The sequence below is a fragment of the Hyaena hyaena genome, unplaced genomic scaffold (genome assembly GCF_003009895.1).
Source record: "Hyaena hyaena isolate Hyena2069 unplaced genomic scaffold, ASM300989v1 scaffold_88, whole genome shotgun sequence".
NCBI classification, from domain to species: domain Eukaryota; kingdom Metazoa; phylum Chordata; class Mammalia; order Carnivora; family Hyaenidae; genus Hyaena; species Hyaena hyaena.
In genome coordinates, this window is record NW_024080720.1 from 1905790 (window position 1) to 1924955 (window position 19166).

Below are 19166 nucleotides of genomic sequence, written 5' to 3' on the forward strand. Positions count from 1 at the left end.
ACGCCTCTCCAGCCCCATGTGGCCTCTAGGGGGCAGAGCCCATCGAGGGGGCGATTTCCCGGACCCGCCCCCCTCGGCTCCCGAAAGCTAAAGCGTGGCAGGGGCCGGGCTGGGGAAGCGGAGGAGGCGGGTCTCCATAGAAACGTCCACCTGTTTCCGGCCAGGCTGTGCGAGATTAGGGGCTGCTGCGGGGGCCAATCTCAGCTAGCTAGTCTTTTCCCGGCGGCCTCTGCGGGAGCGGTGGGTGTTGTACACAATCATCATGGCGGCTGCCGGAGCCCCGGATGGTGAGTGTGGCGGGGGTGGCGGGGGTGGCGGGCGCCCGGGTTGGGCCCAAGTGAAGCGGGCCTCCGGGAGGGATGCGCCCCGGTCCGGTGCGGAGTAGTCTGGCTTGGGAGCGGAGGTCCGGCAGCGCCCGAGCACGGTTCGGTCCCAGGCCCAGACTGCGGCGAGCGCCCACCCCCTAACCCCCTTGCAGGCATGGAGGAACCTGGCATGGACACGGAGGCCGAGACGGTGGCGACCGAGGCCCCCGCGCGGCCCCTAAACTGTTTGGAGGCCGAAGTCGCGGCGGGGGCGGCGGCGGCCGAGGAGTCCTGCGCCGCGCGAGGCAGCTTGCAGCCGGCCCCGGCCCAGCCCCCTGGGGACCCCGCGGCCCAGGCCTCGGTCAGCAACGGCGAGGACGCGGGCGGTGGCGTGGGCAAGGAGCTGGTGGACCTGAAGATCATCTGGAACAAGACTAAGCACGACGTGAAGTTCCCCCTGGATAGCACAGGCTCCGAGCTAAAACAGAAGATTCACTCGATTACAGGTAATCGTCGTGGCACTCACTGTCAGCGACAGCCAGCCTCCCTCATCCCGCCTGCCGATTCCTAGTGCTTGCACTGTGCTAAACCCAGGGCTAGCCACTCTTTCTGCATCTGGATCTCCCTCTATGCTTAGAATAGTTATCCAGAGCAGGTACTAATATGCCCATTGTTAAGATGGGGGAAAATGGGACCCACAATCGTAGAGCTAGAAAGTATTTGAGCTGAGATTCAGGCCCAGGTCTGACCCTTAGGCCCAAGCTTCCAAGCAGTGTTGCTGGAAACATCTCTTATGAAAATCGTCTGAGGTACATGTTAAATTTATAGCTCCTAGGCCTTTTCCCCTAGAGGGTTTGATTCAGTGGATCTGGAATGCGTCCAGAAGTTTATTTTTAGCAAATACCTTGGGTAATTCTCACAAGGGAAATTTAGGAAACATTGCTATTCACTATCAATGCTGGCCTCTTTATAGATCTCATTTAGATTTTAGTTTTGTCTTGTTTACAGCACTTTGTCAATAGAAATGATTTCTTTTTCAAAGTTTTCTCCAATAGCCTGAAGTTTCTAAAAACGACTTAGTCCTTGTTGGTTTCTGTATCTCAAAGGCCTATAGTCTTTCACTTAGTATTTGTGTGAGTAGAAGGGTTGGGGAAAAGGTTGGAATGAATGATAGCTAATACTCGATTGAACAATTATTGAATATCAGAGGATGCAATAAATGTTCTGTTTGTTTTACTTTTAATTCTTAAAAGAAGTCCAGGCAGAAGGAACTACTGCCATCACAATTATAAACTTTGGGAAACAGACTCAGAGAGGTTGTGAGTTGCCTGAGCGCACAAAGATGGTGGAGTATTCATTTCCAGGTCTGTTGCCACACAGCCCTGGTCCAGGTACATTTTTCATCCCTTCCTTTCACTTTCTCCTCCTACCTTTTCCCAAGGTCTCCCTCCTGCCATGCAAAAAGTCATGTACAAGGGACTCGTCCCTGAGGATAAGACGTTGAGAGAAATAAAAGTGACCAGCGGAGCCAAGATCATGGTGGTTGGCTCCACGATAAATGATGTTTTAGCCGTAAACACACCCAAAGATGCTGCCCAGCAAGACGCAAAGGCTGAAGAGAACAAGAAGGAGCCGCTCTGCAGGCAGAAAGTGAGTGTGTTATGTGATTGCTCGTCCTGGGAAGTTTGAGGCTTTGTCCTCTGGAGCCTTGGCTGGTGATATTCTCCCTAGAATAAGCTCCTTTTCGGACAGGGCCCATGATGGAAATTTATGGCAGCAGTTGGGTGCCGCTGGCTGTTGAGTGGAGGTGACAACCACCTGAGATTTGCAACTTTGTCTCATCTGGCGGGTCAGTGTGTCTCAAGTCTACTTACTTTAGGATAAGGCCTTTGGAAGGCCAGGTATTGAAAGGAATCAGTTGTGGGTTTCTCTTCTCTATTCAGTGCCAGAGAAAAATGCCACTGTTGGAATGAACCCCCTGTTTTGTATAAGTGCTTACATTTGTTTTTTGGTTTGTGGCTTCCCTCAAGTCAACAAGCCGTTTCTGGATAGGCGCAGAACTCAACAGAGGTTCCTCTAAAACTGACTTTTTCAGGAAGCCAAACAAAGCTGACTAGGAACATAACTACATTGGCTTTGGGTTTTTTCCCTCCTGGGCCATGAAACGGGGGCCTGATTTTTTACTTTCTTTGTTGCCCATGTTCGTTGGAAGAGATCCAGCCTTGTTTTGTGCTCATTGTAGCCACTAAAATTCTTTTTGTAATTAGGGAGAGTGAGAGTATTTCCCTGGAGAGGGGGTTGGGTGGAAGAACCGTCACTTGCAGCCTTACTGTCCAGCAAACCCACTCATTGTCCTGATTGTCCTGGAGCCTCTTGGCCACTCGTCCCAGCAAAACAGATATTCTCAACTTAACCCGTGTCCTGAGTAGAGTAGACCAGTTTGAACCAAGATTAGTTTTAGCGACCATGCACCAAGGCATGTGGATCATAGTGTGAGGAGACAATTTTGTGTACCAGATCCCTAATCCTCTGTATGTGCTTCTAAAAGCTGACCAGGCATCTAAACTAGACCAGAATTACTGTGAACATTCATGTTTTGCCATAGAAATATTCATGTGTTCGGTGACCAGCTGCTGCCTCAGATCCTACAGAGGATAACGTAACACACAAAAAAAATTTTTTTAATGCTTATTTAATTTTGAGAGAGAGAGAGTGGGGGAGGGGCCGAGAGAGAGAGGGAGACCTAGAATCCAAAGCAGTCTCCAGGCTCTGAGCTGTCAGCGCAGAGCCCGACGAACTCATGAATTCTGAGTTCATGACCTGAGCTGAAACCAAGAGTCAGTCAGACACTTAACCACCTGAGCTACCCAGGCATCCCCTGTGTAACATATTTTTAAATTATATTGCTTTTATAAAGCCTGTTAGACTTTTGGGTTTATAAAAATTTAAAACACCTGTCTATGGGGTTTTAGCTAAGGAGTCGTAAATCTGTGTTTACACTTAAATGGTGTTTGCTTGGACGTTTTCACCCTCAAATATGAGATCAAAATGTAACCAATTGAGTTCTTTTCCGATTGTCTGTCTTCCTCTCCCACATACATGAAATTGTCAAATGGGAGCATGTCAGAAGTGGGTGTTCCCACTGGTTACACCCTTGGAGCATTACACGCTTCTTAAACATAGGTTTTGAGTTACTCATGGTAGTTTAACAGCCTTAGAAGTGTTTTCCTCAGTACACGGAAAATTCTTCCAAAAGGTGCTTATGAGGTAGGAGTCGAATTAAGCTGTTAATCTCTGCTGCTTTGTTCTGCTGATGCTAATTATGAAGCCTGACGTGGCCTAATGAGAGGGAGGGACCCATTCTCCTGGCTTTTTATCAGCTTGTTGAGGAATCTGAGGCCAATTTGTACAGGGACCCTCTGCTAGCAGTCTGGCACTGTTGAGTTTAATCCCTGCAGAGGGTCTCTGCCATGTCAGGGAGGCTTCGAAGTGGCCACCTGGTGCTTCACTTTGGTGGTATTATTTCCCTTCACCCACTTGCTGCTCCACCGTTGCAGCTTTTCCAAATAGTGAGCAAATGACAGCCTATAAAGTCCCAGGTGGAGCGGAAACAAGCTTGGGCATTGGGCTGGTTGAGAGCTGCTTTAGAGAGCCATGAGCCTAAGGAGAACCCTTAACAGGCTGCCTGAAACACCCTGGGGGGCAGGGTCAGGGACTTCTTAATGTCAGTCTGTAGAGCCATCAGCATTTCTCTGGGAAAGGTGGCTCTCCAGGCTTTCTGTTTAGTTGGGGTTAGGGTGGGACAGCCAGGCAGATGCAGGACGCTGAGTTTCCATTTGTTGCAGAAATGCCCGTCTAGGCAGGTAGCTGACTGGTCACCAGTCTCCTGATCAGTTTCTTTGGGAGGTTAAGTTGACAGACATGGCTGTCATTTTGTACTTAACGAGGAGAACACCACCCTTTGTGGTTCTCTCTAGCTTGGTGTTTATTCCTTTCAGTGGCAGTGTTTTTGTCAGAGAAGGGGAGTAGAGTTCACTTGAATTAGCAATCTGGAAACCCTCGTGCTCCAGAGCTCTGGTGGGTAATATATAGCAGCTGCGTAAAATTGATTAAAATTGAGAATTCAGTTCCTCATGTCTACTAGCCACATGTCAAGTGCTTAATAGCCACAAATGTCCTGTGGCTGCTGTTTCAGACCGCACAGATACAGGACATTTCTATCGGAGACATTCCTGCCTCTGCTCTTTAATGTCAAAAGACCCATGATCTGTACGTTAAAAGCTTTTGAGCCAAAATGTCAAGGTTTTTTTTTTTTTTTTTCTCAGAAAGGTAGTGAGATGACTAAATGTAGTCAACTGTTTCATTTAATTATTTCTTCTGACTTATAGCAACACAGGAAAGTGTTGGATAAAGGAAAACCCGAAGATGTGATGCCATCTGTTAAGGGTGCCCAGGTAAGCCAGACTCCTTTGTGAGCATTCCGAGAACGAACCAGGCCCACCTTCTGACTTCCTGAGGTTCCTGTGATCACATCCTCACATCCCGCCCCTTGTCCTCCTGTGTCGCGCCGTGTTTCTGGTCCGTCTCTCACTGTGCTCCCGTGCCTCCAGGAGCGCCTGCCCACGGTACCGTTATCCGGCATGTACAATAAGTCTGGAGGCAAAGTGAGACTCACCTTCAAGCTAGAACAAGACCAGCTGTGGATCGGCACTAAAGGTAGGTTCCTGCTCACGGCCTCCTCCTGGCTCGCCGCCGTGGGCCCTCGGCGGCGCTCGCTCTTGGGTGCGACTGTGCTCCTCCTGAGATCTCTCTCTCTCTCCACTGTGCTTTGCGTGCCCCTGGCTTTTGTCTTTGCTTTTAGATGCTCACCTTCTGTTTGGACCGTTTTCCCTCATTCTTTTCAGTCTTCTGTCAGGGCCAGTCCTTCAACAGTGGCTCTTCCCATGCCCCCAAAACCAGAGGTCCCAAATGTGCGGTCTGAGGGCTGGGCCTGGTCCACAGACCAGGGTTTTTTGGATTTACATATGTTCTGTAAAAATCAAGAGATTTCACTTGATCTCATGTGGGGGTTTTTGGACTTCTCTTGAAAAAAAAAAAAACAAAAAAACAAAAGATGTAGCCATTCTGGACCTGCATTCTCACCTGGCAGCCATCAGCTGGAGACAAATGGTAGTTTCAGATGAGCCTCCGTCCTCACTGCCCCATGTGCCTCCTGTAGAGCCAGCTTTGTTCATGTTTGTCACCTGCCTGGCCCCTGGAGGTCAGCGTTTGTCCCCGCACCAGGTGCATTTCCCTAGTACCGTGGACCTGTCCCCACCCCCCTCACCTGTTTGTGCTCTGCCTGCCTCCACCTCCCCCTGCCTGTGCCTGGTGGGGCGGACTTGCTGCTTGCTGTTGGCTGGGAATTGTTTCTGACTGTCCTCCCCCTGAGTTCCCCCAGATGGTTCAAAGTCTTGTCAGTTACGCTCCAGGATGATCTGTGTCCCTCCCCCCTTTTTTGCCACTCTGTTGTGCCAGTTAGAACTCCTAGCGTCTTTAAACTTGGTTTGTTAAAGCAAGTTCACCTTTCCCTTCCCTGTCTGTGTTCTGTTCTGTCCTGCCCATCTTCCTCACTGGTTCCCATGCTCAAAAACCTATGGCTCTTTCAGGCCAAGTTCAAATGCTTAAACATAGTGTCCAGTGTTGTCCTATTCTGGATCTCGCCTTCTGTCCCGCTTGCCCCATTAATATGCTGAGGGTTTCAGCTGCACCAGCCTGCACTTTCCACCATGCTCTGCACAGCCCTGCGTCTTTGCTCCTAGGGGGCCCTTACCTGGAATGCCTTCTTCCCATTCCTTATTATTAATAACATCTTCTGAGGCCCAGTGAAATGTCCTCCCCTAATGAAGCCTCCCCTGGTGCCCAAACGAATTGCTGCCGCTTCTGTTCATAGAGCGCTCCGTTTACATCCCCAGAGCACTCATTACTCTCTGACTTGTCTGTCCCCGTTAGATTCCTGGAGGGAACCGAACATGCCTAATTCACCTGTTTCTGGCCAGCACTGTAGGTATTCAGTGTTCGAGGTAAATGCTAAAGAGAAGTTTAGGGGTCCCATCACCTGAGGTTACCTGGTTTCAGGGACAGGCCATTTAGTATGACTGCTTAACGTGGGACCACAGCTTAATGAAAATAATCAGCGGGGCGATGGGGAGTGAGGTGTGTTCCCCTTCAGAATGTCAAAACACGTTTTCTTGTTTGTAATCCTGTCCTGGTTCTTAAGGCGAACAAAGACCGAAATGCCAAATGCTTGAGTTTTCTAACAATTTTATGATAGCTTGCTATATATTCTTTATTTCACATTCAACTCTAACTGCATGGTCAAAAGCAGGTTTTGCAGAATACATAAGGGCTCCCCAGTTTTCCCAAGGGCCTCTGGATCCTCTTTAATAGATCCTGCCCTTCCTCCAGAGCCTGTCACAGCATCGGTTTTCTTCCATTGTGAGCTGCCCTGCCTCTGTCACATCCTTACTTGTTCATGACTTAGTAGGTGGTTTTGCTTAGTTCTCCATCATGTGTTGTTGACTTGCCCAGATCCTGCCTCTTCCTCGATTTCCCCTTTCTCTTCTGGGCAGTCCGATTGAAGCAGTTGCTAAGGCTGATGCAGAAAGTCCCTGACAGCCAGGAGGACAGGTGCTGGCAGGGGAGGCTGGCGGAGAACTAAGTCTGCAGGTGCCTGTCGGTGCCTTGGGGAACCCGTGTGAAGAGGCTGTGTAGGAAGGCTGTCCTCACTGGGCCCCTAAGCAGGATGCCTGTACCTGTGTTGGAGGTTTTATATCCGCTCGTAGGAGCAGCTGCTTTCCTGCTTTGTCATGAAGGCAGCACTCTAGAAGAATCTCGGTATGTTGGGGCTTCAGAGCTGTTGGAAGCCTCCTTATTCACCAGCCTGATTTAAGAGTGTGGCCAAGACCCCTGTTTTCACAGGGTGACCAGGGCTCAGCTTTTTACTCTCACCCAGACCACTGCATCGATGTATGTCACGCAGTGTCCTCACTTGCCCAAGAGTCTTGTCATCTGAGTGTCATAAGCAGCCTCCCCTCAGGACAGCTTGTTCTGGGAGTTGGCTACCAGCCGCCGGCTTCATCTTTCCACTGGCGAGCAGCCACCGTGGAGTGACCGTCCCAGCAGCTGGTTGGCCTCTTTGTTGATGGGGTTCGTTCCAGAGTGACGCTCAGGGGCCCCTACGTGCAGCTTAAACTCTCTCTGCGGAAGCCCGTGTAGGAGGCGGTCCTCACGGCTCTGGCCCAGTGGCGGGAAGGATGAGCTTCAGGAAGGAGACATGGGTGGGTGAAGTCGCCAGGGGGGGTGTGTGCCCTGGCCGTAGGGGAGGCCAGTGGGATCGAGCTCATTGCTGTCACTAGGAATGTGGGCCCAGGCTTGACTTTTCAAGAGAAGCCAGAAATGTATCTTTTTGTGTGAAATCTCTGGACATTTCAAGATGGCTGGCATTTGAAAAAGTTTCAGTCTTAAAGACTGCTGCTGGTCAGGTCCTGCCTGTGGGTCACTGTTTTAGGACCACTGAAAGTCCCAATGTGAATGGACTGTCTTCACATCCGTTCTCCCCACCCCCCATTTTTCGGCCCACAGAATGGAAATAAAATGCCTCCAGTCACCAGCCATCTGAGAACCCGGGTCCCTAAATTCTAGATCTGTTTTGTCAACTCATCTGTTTGCAGGTTCTGCCTTTTCCAGTTTTTCCTTTCTGCAAAGGCTGTAATGAGTTTTTTCCAACTTGATATAACTTTGCTGAGAACTTGCCCATCCCGCGCTGTGTCTGCTGCTCCGAGAGGGTGGGTTCTTGTGCAGGACTCTGCCCCTCCTGCCTCCAGGCCCCACCCTGCGGCTCGTGGCTCACTTCCTGCAAACTCCTCACTCCTGGCATCCCTCACTGCCTTCTCTTTCTTACCCGCCACCCTTAAACTTGCTGCAGAATGTCTCAGCCTCCTGGGATAAGTGATGTCTTGAGGGTTAACCATGAAATGTCATAAATGTTTTAAGGGAACTTCTTCAGGTGTGTGTATGGAGGGTTGGGGGGCCGGGAGAGGGAACGGGGGTGGGAGGACAAGTGACAAGGCGGATGGGATAGAAACTAGTCTGACACCCCCGAGCACGCCTCGCCCACGTGAGCCACAGGGGCATGCTGTTGCCTCTCTTCTTGTTCCTCTTGACTGTCCCTCCCCCAGGTGCCTAAGACCTTAGCCGTTGCTGGGCTTGGGCAAGAACATTGCAGTGGGAATCCTTGGGTGTTTATAAATTGCCAGGCTTTTAAAGATAACACCAGGAAAGCACTGTCTCTGCTCCTGGGACCTTTAATATGTCATTGCAAGTCCCATCCCCCGTTTGCTCCCAAGAAGTTCCCAGCTGCAAAGCAAAGCTCTGGGAGTGCTGGTCGGAAGACTGTCCCATCGTCCCTAGAGCACATGGGAGACTTGAGATGACAGTAGATCCCAGAGCCACCAGCCCTGATGAGGGACTGCAGAGTCACAGGAGTGGACAGGAGGGCCTTTGAGTAATCACTGTAATCCCTCTCAACTAGAGCGGACTGAGAAATTGCCCATGGGCTCCATTAAAAATGTGGTCAGTGAACCTATCGAAGGACACGAAGACTACCACATGATGGTAAGTAACCCGGCGTGGGTTGGCCTCTCACTACACTTCTCGTCTAGCAGGGAATGGGCTCTAGCTGAGCTTTCTTAACTGAAGAAGCAAACTTAGTATTCAGAAGACGCACAGTTTTAAGACCCTCACGTTTTCTTCACCTACCTAGAACTTAATCTATTCCTGAGTTTATTTTGCACCCCCCACCAGTTTAAAGGGAATATGTTTAATACCTTTACCTTTACCTTCCTCTTATTTGTAATATTTTGTCTTTAGACCAGGAAAATAAATACAGAGAGGAGGATTGGCTTGTGGGTTTTCATTTTAACTTTTGTCCTGCGTATTAAAACAAAATCTCCCACCATCTTGGGCGTTGGTGAGGACGCCAGGCAGTCCCCTTCTGTGATGGTGTCGCTCTCAGGTGGCAGCTGTCAGGTGGCTGAGGGCCCTGTGAGGAGGATGGGGTCTGTGGTCATCATTCTGCATGGAGGTTTACTCTCGAGAGCAGGCTCTTCTCTCCTGGATGACATTTGGAGGCCTTCCCCGAGTTTGTGCAGAACAAGCCAAGAATCCAGTGATGCGGTAAACGGGGCAGCTCGGGCAGACCCCTGAATTCTCCCAGCGCTGTTATGAGGGGCCACTTTAGAAGTGAAGTTTGATTACCAGAACTTGTAAGTTACTAGGCCCGGGACCTTACCTGAGCCAATAGTAGGTAGGGACAGGGCTGCCTGCCATTCTCCCATCAGAGGAAGACGATGTTTTAGTTTCCTGCTAATAGCACTGTAGCTGTGTCAGCCCCATGGGGATAAGGAGCAGCTATGGCTTGACCTGCGAGGTGGTGTTACAGAATCCCCTGCAGAGGGAGGTGTGAGAAGATCCCAGAAAAAGGGGGTTCTGGTGTTCCAGAAGTTCTCTCTGGGCAGAGGGCAAGTCCACTGGCTCTGGGGGAAGTCAGTCCTGTCCCCTCTCTTGGCTTGTTGGTGCCTGTCCGCTCCGAGGCACTGAAACCAGGCCACCATTGGGGTTGCAGTCCCTGGGCCACAGGGCTTCTGGGTGACCTGGGAGTGACCTCGTTACTGGGGCTGCTGTCAGGCCCTCTGGCAGCCCTTCCTTAAAGGATTGCAGACACATTTGTTCTGCCTACTCAGCTGTTTTTTCCATTTACAAAGTTGGATTCTAGGTTTTTTCAGCTGGGCCCCTTCACTCCCTTTTGAAATTTTCATCTTTCCCATTTTGCCTGGTAGCATTTACAGCTCTGGTTTTTAAGCAGCCTGGTGAGAGGGATTTCAGACAAGTTGAGTGGTCCTTTCAGAAGTTGGTTTGGGTTTTTTTTTTTGTTTTTTTCTTTACTGTTTATTTCTTTTTGAGAGAGAGAGAGAGAGAGAGAGAAACAGAGCATGAGCAAGGGAGGGGCAGAGAGAGAGGGAGACACAGAATCCAAAGCAGGCTCCAGGCTCCCAGCTGTCAGCACAGAGCCCCACGCGGGGCTCAAACCCACAAACCGTGAGATCATGACCTTAGCCAAAGTCAGACGCTGAACCGACTGAGCCACCTGGGCGCCCCTCAGAAGCTGGCTTGGATGACCAATGCCTTCTTAACTCGGTTTAAGTGTTTGTTTCTCTCTCAGGTCATCTCTGGCAGAGAGTAGTGCTCCTAGCCCCTTCTCGTCACTAAACACCATTAAGTGGCATCCTCACCTCTAAGTGAAAGGACTTTCCTCATTTTTTAGATGCCATATCAGTAGCTAGATTGATAGTATCATAGTTCACATCAGAGAAGGATGGCTGTGCTTTTGTTCCCAGAGAAATGTTTAAAAAGGCAGAAAAGAACAGAGAGTACCATAACAAACCCATATATCCGTCACAAAGAAATGATCACTGTGAATGGCTTTAAACTTTTTTTTTTTTAAATAAAATCTACCAACAGTGAACACGTCCCCAGTGTCTCCCCCTCCCCCATGACCACGAGCATGATTTATCATGTGGATCCTTCCCAGCTCTCTACGCTTCTATGTTCGTATAAATCCATGGACAAGATACAGTACTGTTTTGTGTTTTTTCAGTTTTCATAAATGGTCTCATGGTATGTATCGTTCTGCAACTTGATGTTTTTGGTTCGACATCGTGATCTGTTTGTATTAACTGTAGATCCAGTTCGTACCTTTGAAAAATGATCCCGCATTCATACGAGTAGGCCATCACGTCACTTTTAGTTTTGCGTTCCCTTACCGATGGACATGTAGGTTGTTCCCGGGTTGTCCTCAGTTCTGACAGTGCTGCTTTGAACCTTCAGACCTATCTTCTTGTGCATGTGTGACAGTTTCTCTAGGGCAGTGGTTGTCAGACTGGTCTCTGGATCAGTAGTATGACATCACCTGGGATCTTGTTAGAAATGCAGATTCTCAGGCCCTGGACCTCCCAGAATCAGAAACTCTGGGCGGGGGGGTGGAGCCCACCAGTCTGTTCTAATAAGCCTTCAGATGGTTCTGATGCACACTCAAGTTTGGGAGCCACTGCTTTAGGATCGGCTATGCTTAACTCGCCCACCACTTTTTGTTTTTTTATTTTGTTTTCGGACAGGAGAATGCTCCCCGTGTGCACAGTTTTCCCCTTCCCGTAATGAATTCACTTCTCAGCCCTCCCCCGTGTGTGTCGTGCTGCTTGCCTAGTCTCCCGACCTCTGAAGTACCGCTTGGTTTTCCTTTTTCCCTTCCAGGCGTTTCAGTTGGGCCCCACGGAAGCCTCTTACTACTGGGTGTACTGGGTCCCAACTCAATATGTGGATGCAATCAAAGACACTGTGCTGGGGAAGTGGCAGTATTTTTGAAAGCACTTTCACCTCTGGCCCAGGAGACTGACCCAAAGTGAAGGACATTGCTGGGAGAGGCCTGCAGCATCCCTGGATTTCAGAGTTCTGGGACTTTGTTCAAAAAAAAAAAAAAAAAAAAAAGCTATATCCAATCTAAGGCGATGTGGTGACTGAAGCCAGAGGTGATGTACTTTCACCATTAGCTTAATTTTAACTTAAAATCACCGGTTCCCTTTTCTTGCAGTCAGCTTCATACCATTTTTAAAGTTGATACGGTGGAAATCAATAAATCTGAATTCCGAACATGTTGTGTGGAATACTCTTAAGTGTGTTTGAGAGTAGATCTACCAATTTTGTTTAGAAAAGAATGATATAAAAAGCTTGCTGGATTCCTTTTTTTGTTTTTTGTTTTTTTTTTAAGGTGACTTCAACTGAAATATTTTCATAACTCTTTGGTTGCAAACATTTGGACTGCGTTGTGATGAGCTGGGCTTTTTCTTTTTCATATAAAATTGTATGCAAAACAAGGGGGGTTAGTAAGCCATATTTTTCTGTCCATCGATTCAGATTGAATTCTTTTCCCATTTTTATGTTCTCGCTTCCTAGATTTGAGTTTTTGTTTTAAAACCCAAAGATGTCAGTTCCTGTTTTTGTACCTCATCAGGGCTTCCTCTCCTGGCCTCCCTCCCACGGTGCTGCTGCTTGAGAACGCGCGGTGGGAGAGGAAGAGCTGTTTGGTTGAGGGCAGGGAGCTCTCGCACTGGGCCCCGATCTCTGGGGAGTTCCGCTGCTGGTGCCGTGGTTGTCTGGCGGCCTCACTGATTTGGCCTCGAGGCCCAGCCCGGCGTGAGTGCACACCTGGGCTGCGCTGCTCAAAAGCCACAGCTCCCAGGCCAACCAAGGCCTCTTCGAGGAGGATCTGGAAGACGGTTTCCACAGCCATACAGCCACAGGCCCAGATCCTTCTTTCTTTCAGATTTCCAAGAAATTCTTAAGCAGTCCAACAATTATTTCAATTATGCTTCTCCATTTGGTCCTTCTGCTCATGCGTTATGTTCAAGTGTCCTTCATCCCAGGGCCAGAGATGCTACCTTTCTCAATAAAAGACATGTTGACCTGGTGGGTTGGCCGATGTATTTAACATCGAAAATGGGATAAATCGCTTTTGTGAATTAGCTCACCCTCTTCTGGTTTTAGCCCTTATGTTCTTGGTACACGTGAGCTTCTGTTGTCTCCTTATGGCTTGATGGACTCTGACACGAGGGCAAGTCTCTTGGTGAATGATCCCCTCTGTGCTCTTTGCTTTTCCCCTGCTGGCTGTCTTCGCCGCTCTCTTCTCCCTGGCTGCAGGCTCTCATCGTAAGGTTTGGCGAGAGATTTTCCGGACTTCACATTTTGGATTCTAGGCTGTTCCCCCTCATTCTGTGAAACGTAATTAGCATGTGTTCGCCTAAGATGACTATTCCTTGTGAGCCAGTTAATGATGATACTCTACACCCTTCCCTTCCAAGCTGTAGTTCAGGCATCCAGTCCATGTAGACAGACTCGTGCTTCTCACGGTATAGCCCGTGCCTGGTTACGCATCTGGGCAGGGAAATCTACTCTTGCTTTTTTGGGGGGCGGGGGCATACGTACATTAAGTGAAGTGTCGCATCCAAGAAACTGCCTGTTTGTCATCCCTTGAAGAAGGAGCAGTTGCTGCAGCATTTCTGTCCTTGTTGGCCTGTGGTGCCTGGAGCAAAGGGCTTTTTTGCTACTTGTCAGAGCCTCCCTCTGCGATGGACGGGTCTCTGCAGAGGAAATGATCACGTAGAGAGTGGGGTGGCCTCTCGGTGTGAATACTGCCCTCTTCGTTGGCCAGCGCCCCTGTCCTGGAGACGTGTCCTGACAGGGCCACACGCCCACTTCTGTTCCCGCAGAGCCGGTGTCTCCATCCCCAGACTGGCCTCACAGTGCTGCTCTCCGAGGCCCTTCCCGCCAGCTCTCCTGTGTGGCCTGTTTGGTGGCTGCCCGTGCCGTCTGTCCTCCTTCCCTCCCACTGAGAGTGTGCGTCCCTTCGTCTCCCTGCTCCCCAAGGGCCAAACTGCTTCTCACTCAGGCTGCTGTCATTTCTAGGCAGGACCAAAGCCTGCGTGAGCCTTTTTGTTTTACGTAAAATGGTGCTTTTTTCCTTACTTCGAGATACTATATATAATAACGTCAACGACATCTTTTCATACAGAGCCGTTGGAGTATTGCTTTATGGAGCTCAGTAAATTTGCTAGAATGATCTTGAGCTCTGGCTCCTGACCCTGTCTGCATGGAGACCTTGCTGGGAGCGCTCGGGAGAGCAGAGGTGGACAGCATCAGAAGCCGCTGGGAGAAGTATTTGATTTAGATCCGTGTCTGGGTCACAGCAGTATTTACGGGTTTGTCACTCGGTCCCATGAGCGGTCTCTCCTAACCTTGTTTATGGTCCAGAATATACTAAGTCTGTGTTAGCAAAATGAAGTACTCATCCCCCTTGGTGGCATCAGTGTTCATTTTTCCTCAGGACTATTTCTGTGCAGCACCTTCCCTGTTGGAGGGGACTAGTTCCTTCCCTGGGGCGTGTCCTGCCTCCCCGTGGCAGGGGACTTGCAGTCAGGTGGCCTCAGAAGGAGCTGGTTCCAAGGAGGGGCCCGGTGGGCAGGGAGCAGGCTGCGGAGTCGCCATCTCTTCCGTGCCGGGCGCCTCCCGGGCCTCCAGAGGGGCTGCTTCCCCAGTGGGTCTTTGCCACAGACATCAGATCTCTCTTCCCTCCCCGAGGCCACTTGGCCGAGTAGTGGTAGGGTCACTGCTGCCAGGGCTCCGGCCCTCGCAGCTCTGTTTCTGTCAGTCTGGTCAGAGAACTTAGAAAAGCAAACTGGCGAATTGCTGGAAGTCTCTGGTGTGAAGTATTTTAATTGAAGCTGGGCCTTTCGCGAGTAGCGTTTGCTCTTTGCAGATGGGATTGCACTAAGGATGCCCTTGCGGACACAGTAGGGGCCGCTGAGGCTTCCGTAGGTTCCTTCAGCGGCTGCTCTGCCTGACGAGGGCCAAAGAGACCAACTCTGCCACTTTGCCACATCTCAGAAAAGTTGCCATGTTTCAGCCAGAAGGGACTCGCTTTCCTCTTCTTCCTTTAACCATGTGCCTGGAGGAGCCGTCCTGGGCTCTTGCACTTGGCCCACCCTTGCTTTGCTGGGGCAGCGAAGGGGAAGGGATGGACTCTGCGTGCCAGGGCCGTGCGAGGGCAGGCCTGCTTTTCACCCCATCTTCTGAGGGAGACCTCTCTCTTGCTCCTTGCTGCTCTGTTCACGCCTGTTGTCTTGGAAAAAGGACAGTCCCTTTGTCTTAAGGCTTTGTGAGGAAGACCTCTCCAGTTAGGATTGGCACCTGTTTGCTTCCGAGTAGGGCCGCAAGGCCTCTCTGAAGTTACAGGCGGTCAGGAGCCCTCCGGAGTGCAGAACATCTGGCACATCTCCCTGCCAGGCTGGGTGGTTCTACTGCTTTCTAAATTTCTAAAAATCTCTTTCCTTTTCTTTCTTAAAGAGTTCTGCACAATTATTTGACAATATACGTAAGTACCATGTTTCCTTGTGGTGTGCGCTCTGTTCTGGTTTCTGTTTTTAAATCAAATGCCTGTTTGGGAGGAGTTGAACGTATTTAGTCTATTAGATTTGCGCTGCTGGATTTTTTTTAAAGTGTAACCTTGACTAGCTGTCTTATTGTTTATCCTGTAAGATTAGTCTATCAATTAAAGTTTGATAATTAATTGCGTCTCTTCCTTCCAGTTTTTCATGCGCCTAATCCATGCTGGGGATTGACCAACATTTGGGACTGGGCCCAGGGCCTTTTTTTTTTTTGCCATAGAATTCTCTTATTTATTTGGTTTTAAATATATCCATATTTGTTCCTGTGAAAAAGAGTCAATACAGAGATCTCGGTCTGTTTACTATGTTAGCCAAAATGACCTACTTGTCAGACATGCTTGGGGTAAAGCGGCCCACCTTCTGTGCTCTGGCCCCCCAGGTGTCGGAGGAAAGCTGCCTCCCTGTCCGTGTGCCTTCTGACTCGTGCCTCGGGTGACTTCAGCTGGGCATGTTTAATAAAACACTGAGATGGAATGCGGCGGTGGCGGGGAGGGGGGTTGGGAGGGGAAGAGAAGATATAGTTCCAAAAACAGGACAAAAACAGGACAAAAACAGTCCTTGGCATGAATGAAGAGTCGTGACAGTTTGTCAAAACTGATTTTGACCCAGTACCACCCATGGGACCCTCTCTCATCTGCCCACTGTGTAAATGTTCTGGAAGGTTCTGGTCTCATTGTGCCGCGCCCCCTCCCACCCCCCTTTTTCCTGCATTTTCCCAGCATCTCAATCCTGAAGCAGTGCTGTCAGGCTCTTAAGGATCTGTTGTATGGGAGAGAGGTAGACTGGGGCTGTGCATGTGCTGCACAGGGGCTGATGCCCACCTGGAGAATCTATACAGAGGGTGCTTCTGGATTTTATCCCAGTTTGGAACGGTTATTCCAGGCACCTTCAAACTAATAGGATGAGCGACTGTCCTCAAATGGAGAATGAGATAAATTCCAGCTGGACTGTCTACAGTAGGAACCCCATGAACTAGTCATTGGAGCAGGAGGCAAGGTCTTCCTACTCTTGGCTCAAGACGTGCTCTGCTTGGCCCGGCCGTGCTGTGGGAGGCTGAGCTCCATCCTGCCCATGAGCTCTCTGCCAACACCACTTGCCTACTTTGAGCCAAATTAACCCCTCCAGCTTTCTTTCCCTAGTTTATCAAGGCTAGTTTTGATCTGAAGCCTTCATTAGCCTATCTGAGTCTCCTGATAGAAGTTTTCCTACTGTTCACCCCATTTCATAACTTATAATTCTTGAGTTTCTTCTGTTTTACCCCTTCCCCCTTATCTAATGTTAATCCCTCACTGTTCTCCCTTTTTTTTAGTTTTGGAAATTTTCAAACCTACAGAAAATTGCACTTTTCACCGAGGTTCACCAATTGTTAAAATATCAACACCACTGCTTGCTTTCTTCTACAGACACACATGCACTTTATTTTGCTGGAACACTGGACAGACATTCAGACCTAATGACACTGAGCACTCACCTCCTAAGAATCACACTGCTGTACCTGAGCACAACACCATTGTCTCATCCAAGAGAGTTCCTATCAATTCAGCAGTATCTGACATACAGACCAAAATATCTTCTAGAGCTTTATTTTCCCAACTCCTAATCCTTATGTTTTTGCTGCTTTACCCCCGGTCTTGTGTTTCTTCGGTACCCACTTAGCTTTTCTGCTGTTGCTAATCTTGGTTTTTCTCTCCCACCTTAATTTCCCCCATAGATTTCTTTCATCTTCATCTTCACTGTGATCCCTGATCTCTAACTTTCTTGCCTGAGCCTTGCACTACTTTATGTCGTGGGTTTGTCAACAGTTGGCCAGAGCAGGGCTCTGGAGGAGGTGTGCTCAGGGCAGCAGCACCTCACAGAGCAGAGTCCTCTCGGCCACTGTTCCCGTTCCCTTCCTCCATCTAAGACTTACAGACTCTAGGGGTCCAGGAATCAGAACTCTTGGTTTTTGGTGACAAACCTGATTCACATGACATAGGCACTGTGATTCGGCTTGTGTAAATGGAAAACCCAGGGTCTCCCACCTATGGCCCAATGCACGCACTCAAGTCAGGCTGTCAGGTGTCTGACCTACTAACTCCCAACTCTGCTTTGCCAGATAGCGCTCTCACTGGGGGCTTGTTGCTCTGCCCTCCACAAACACACAAACGTGGTAACTTTGGCGTGGAAATCCGAGGCATGTGCTAGTTGACTTCATTCATTGTGAGTCTGGGGCTTTCACATACTCCAACCTGTAGAAAACAGAGCAGCTTTGGCAGACCACCAAGCAAGGTTTTGATCTCTTGCTAAATAAATGTCAGGCCAGTGCTACTTGGAAAGGGACTCACTCCAGACTGCCTTCTGGTCCTGTGACATTGGCTTCTTCGAGTCTTACCATGTGCCAGGCAATGGGTCAAATTATTTATGTGTGTTATAGTCAACACTTGACTACATCCCTCATCTTCCCAACTTTACCCATTAGAGGAGACAGGTGCAGCCAAGCTAAGTGGCTTAGCCAAGGTTGTGTGCCCACCAGTGAGGGAAGCTACCATCCAGAACCCAGTTTTGCCGGTCACCAAAGTCTGAGCTCTAGATACGCACCTTATTGTTGAGAACCCAGGCAGGTCCTCTGCTACTTTTTCTTTCATAGATTTTCTTCTTTCCCCAGCTTCGCTAGATATCTTAAGAGCACTAACTTGCGGCTTAGCTAAATACCTTAAGGGCACTAACTTGCGTCTGTAAATTCTATTTTTAAACTTTGAACCCTGACATTTGCTTTTTAATTGGCTACTATGTAAAAAATCAAAACAGTAAGTAATCCAGTACTTGATAAAATTCCAAGTGGTAGGTAGTCTCTCAGTTCTCAGTTCCGATCCATCCTTCACTTAAGGTTTACACATGGAAGCATCCATTCCCGAACTGAGAGTCAGTCATTGCCACTTAAAACCCTTAAGGCTGGGGGGTTTAACTCAATGGGGGACTTTGCAGCTGGAGGGAACCAGCATGGTGGGGAGGGGGGAGCACCTTGCAAACTCAGACTCTAGCCCCGTGACTCCAGTCCGGAGTTTTTCTTGAGCCCTGCTGGTTACTGGTCATTTGCTTGGGTATCCCACAAACAAATCCAACACAGTCCTCAACTGAAATTCTATCCCCCTTCAAGCTGATCCTCCTCCATTCCCTATTTGAGGCAGCAACTCCAACAGCACTCAAGCCAGACACTTCAGGCAGACCATAGGCTGGCTGCCTTTTTCATCTGACCAAGTGTTGCCATTTTTATTCCCACAAGATCTTTCCAGTCCATCCCTCTTTATCCCGTCCCCCAAATCTGCATTCTTCTCATGGGCCCTTCCAGTAACTACCTTGTCCATGCCCTCAGCCCACCCTTTGCGTAGCCGCCAGCATCTGAGGCCAAGTGTATCTGTGTCCTCTGCAGAAGATGCACCCACTGCCACCGAGTTCCTTAACCAGGCTAAGGCCCTCTTTAGGGACACAATCCCCGCCAGGGTCAGGAGCTGCAGGCAGCCCCACCCTGCAGCAAAGTCCCACACTGAGCAAATTGATGTCCCACCTGCCTTGGTACATGCCGCTCGCCTGCCTGCCTGGCCAGCTCCTGCAGAACGTTAGGAACTCTGCTCAGGCTTCACTGCCCGCCGGTGCCCGTCCCAAGTATCGTGCCCCCGCTTCTGCTCCGCTCCTCCCAGTTTCCACAGACTGTTAAATATCACTTTTATATTTTCATTTATTACACAATATGTGGTATTTATAATTAAAGAAATACTGATTGACAGAA

General features: G+C 49.4%; 1 protein-coding gene across 2 annotated transcripts; it reads left to right on the forward strand.

Moving 5' to 3' along the window:
• Positions 1–40: 40 nt before the first annotated feature.
• On the forward strand, positions 41–15522 carry UBFD1 (ubiquitin family domain containing 1). 2 transcript variants are annotated; one of them, XM_039234388.1, is made up of 7 exons: positions 41–287; positions 479–811; positions 1747–1955; positions 4694–4759; positions 4916–5021; positions 8878–8960; positions 13969–15522. In XM_039234388.1, the coding sequence occupies exons 1-7, from the start codon at positions 263–265 to the stop codon at positions 14014–14016; spliced, it is 870 nt and encodes a 289-aa protein (XP_039090319.1). In that variant the 5' UTR covers positions 41–262; the 3' UTR covers positions 14017–15522. The 2 variants fall into 2 exon arrangements, with proteins under 2 accessions (XP_039090319.1, XP_039090318.1); XM_039234387.1 differs by lacking the exon at positions 13969–15522 and adding an exon at positions 11655–12052 and having other exon boundaries at positions 46–287.
• The last annotated feature ends 3644 nt before the right edge of the window (positions 15523–19166 follow it).

What these genes read in the sequence shown, in the direction of transcription:
- UBFD1 (XM_039234387.1), top strand. Translation starts at nt 263, where the DNA reads ATGGCGGCTGCCGGAGCCCCGGATG. An exon ending in GAAGATTCACTCGATTACAG is followed by an intron (nt 812 to 1,746) that starts GTAATCGTCGTG and finishes CCTTTTCCCAAG; the next exon opens with GTCTCCCTCCTGCCATGCAA. An exon ending in GCTGTGGATCGGCACTAAAG is followed by an intron (nt 5,022 to 8,877) that starts GTAGGTTCCTGC and finishes CCTCTCAACTAG; the next exon opens with AGCGGACTGAGAAATTGCCC.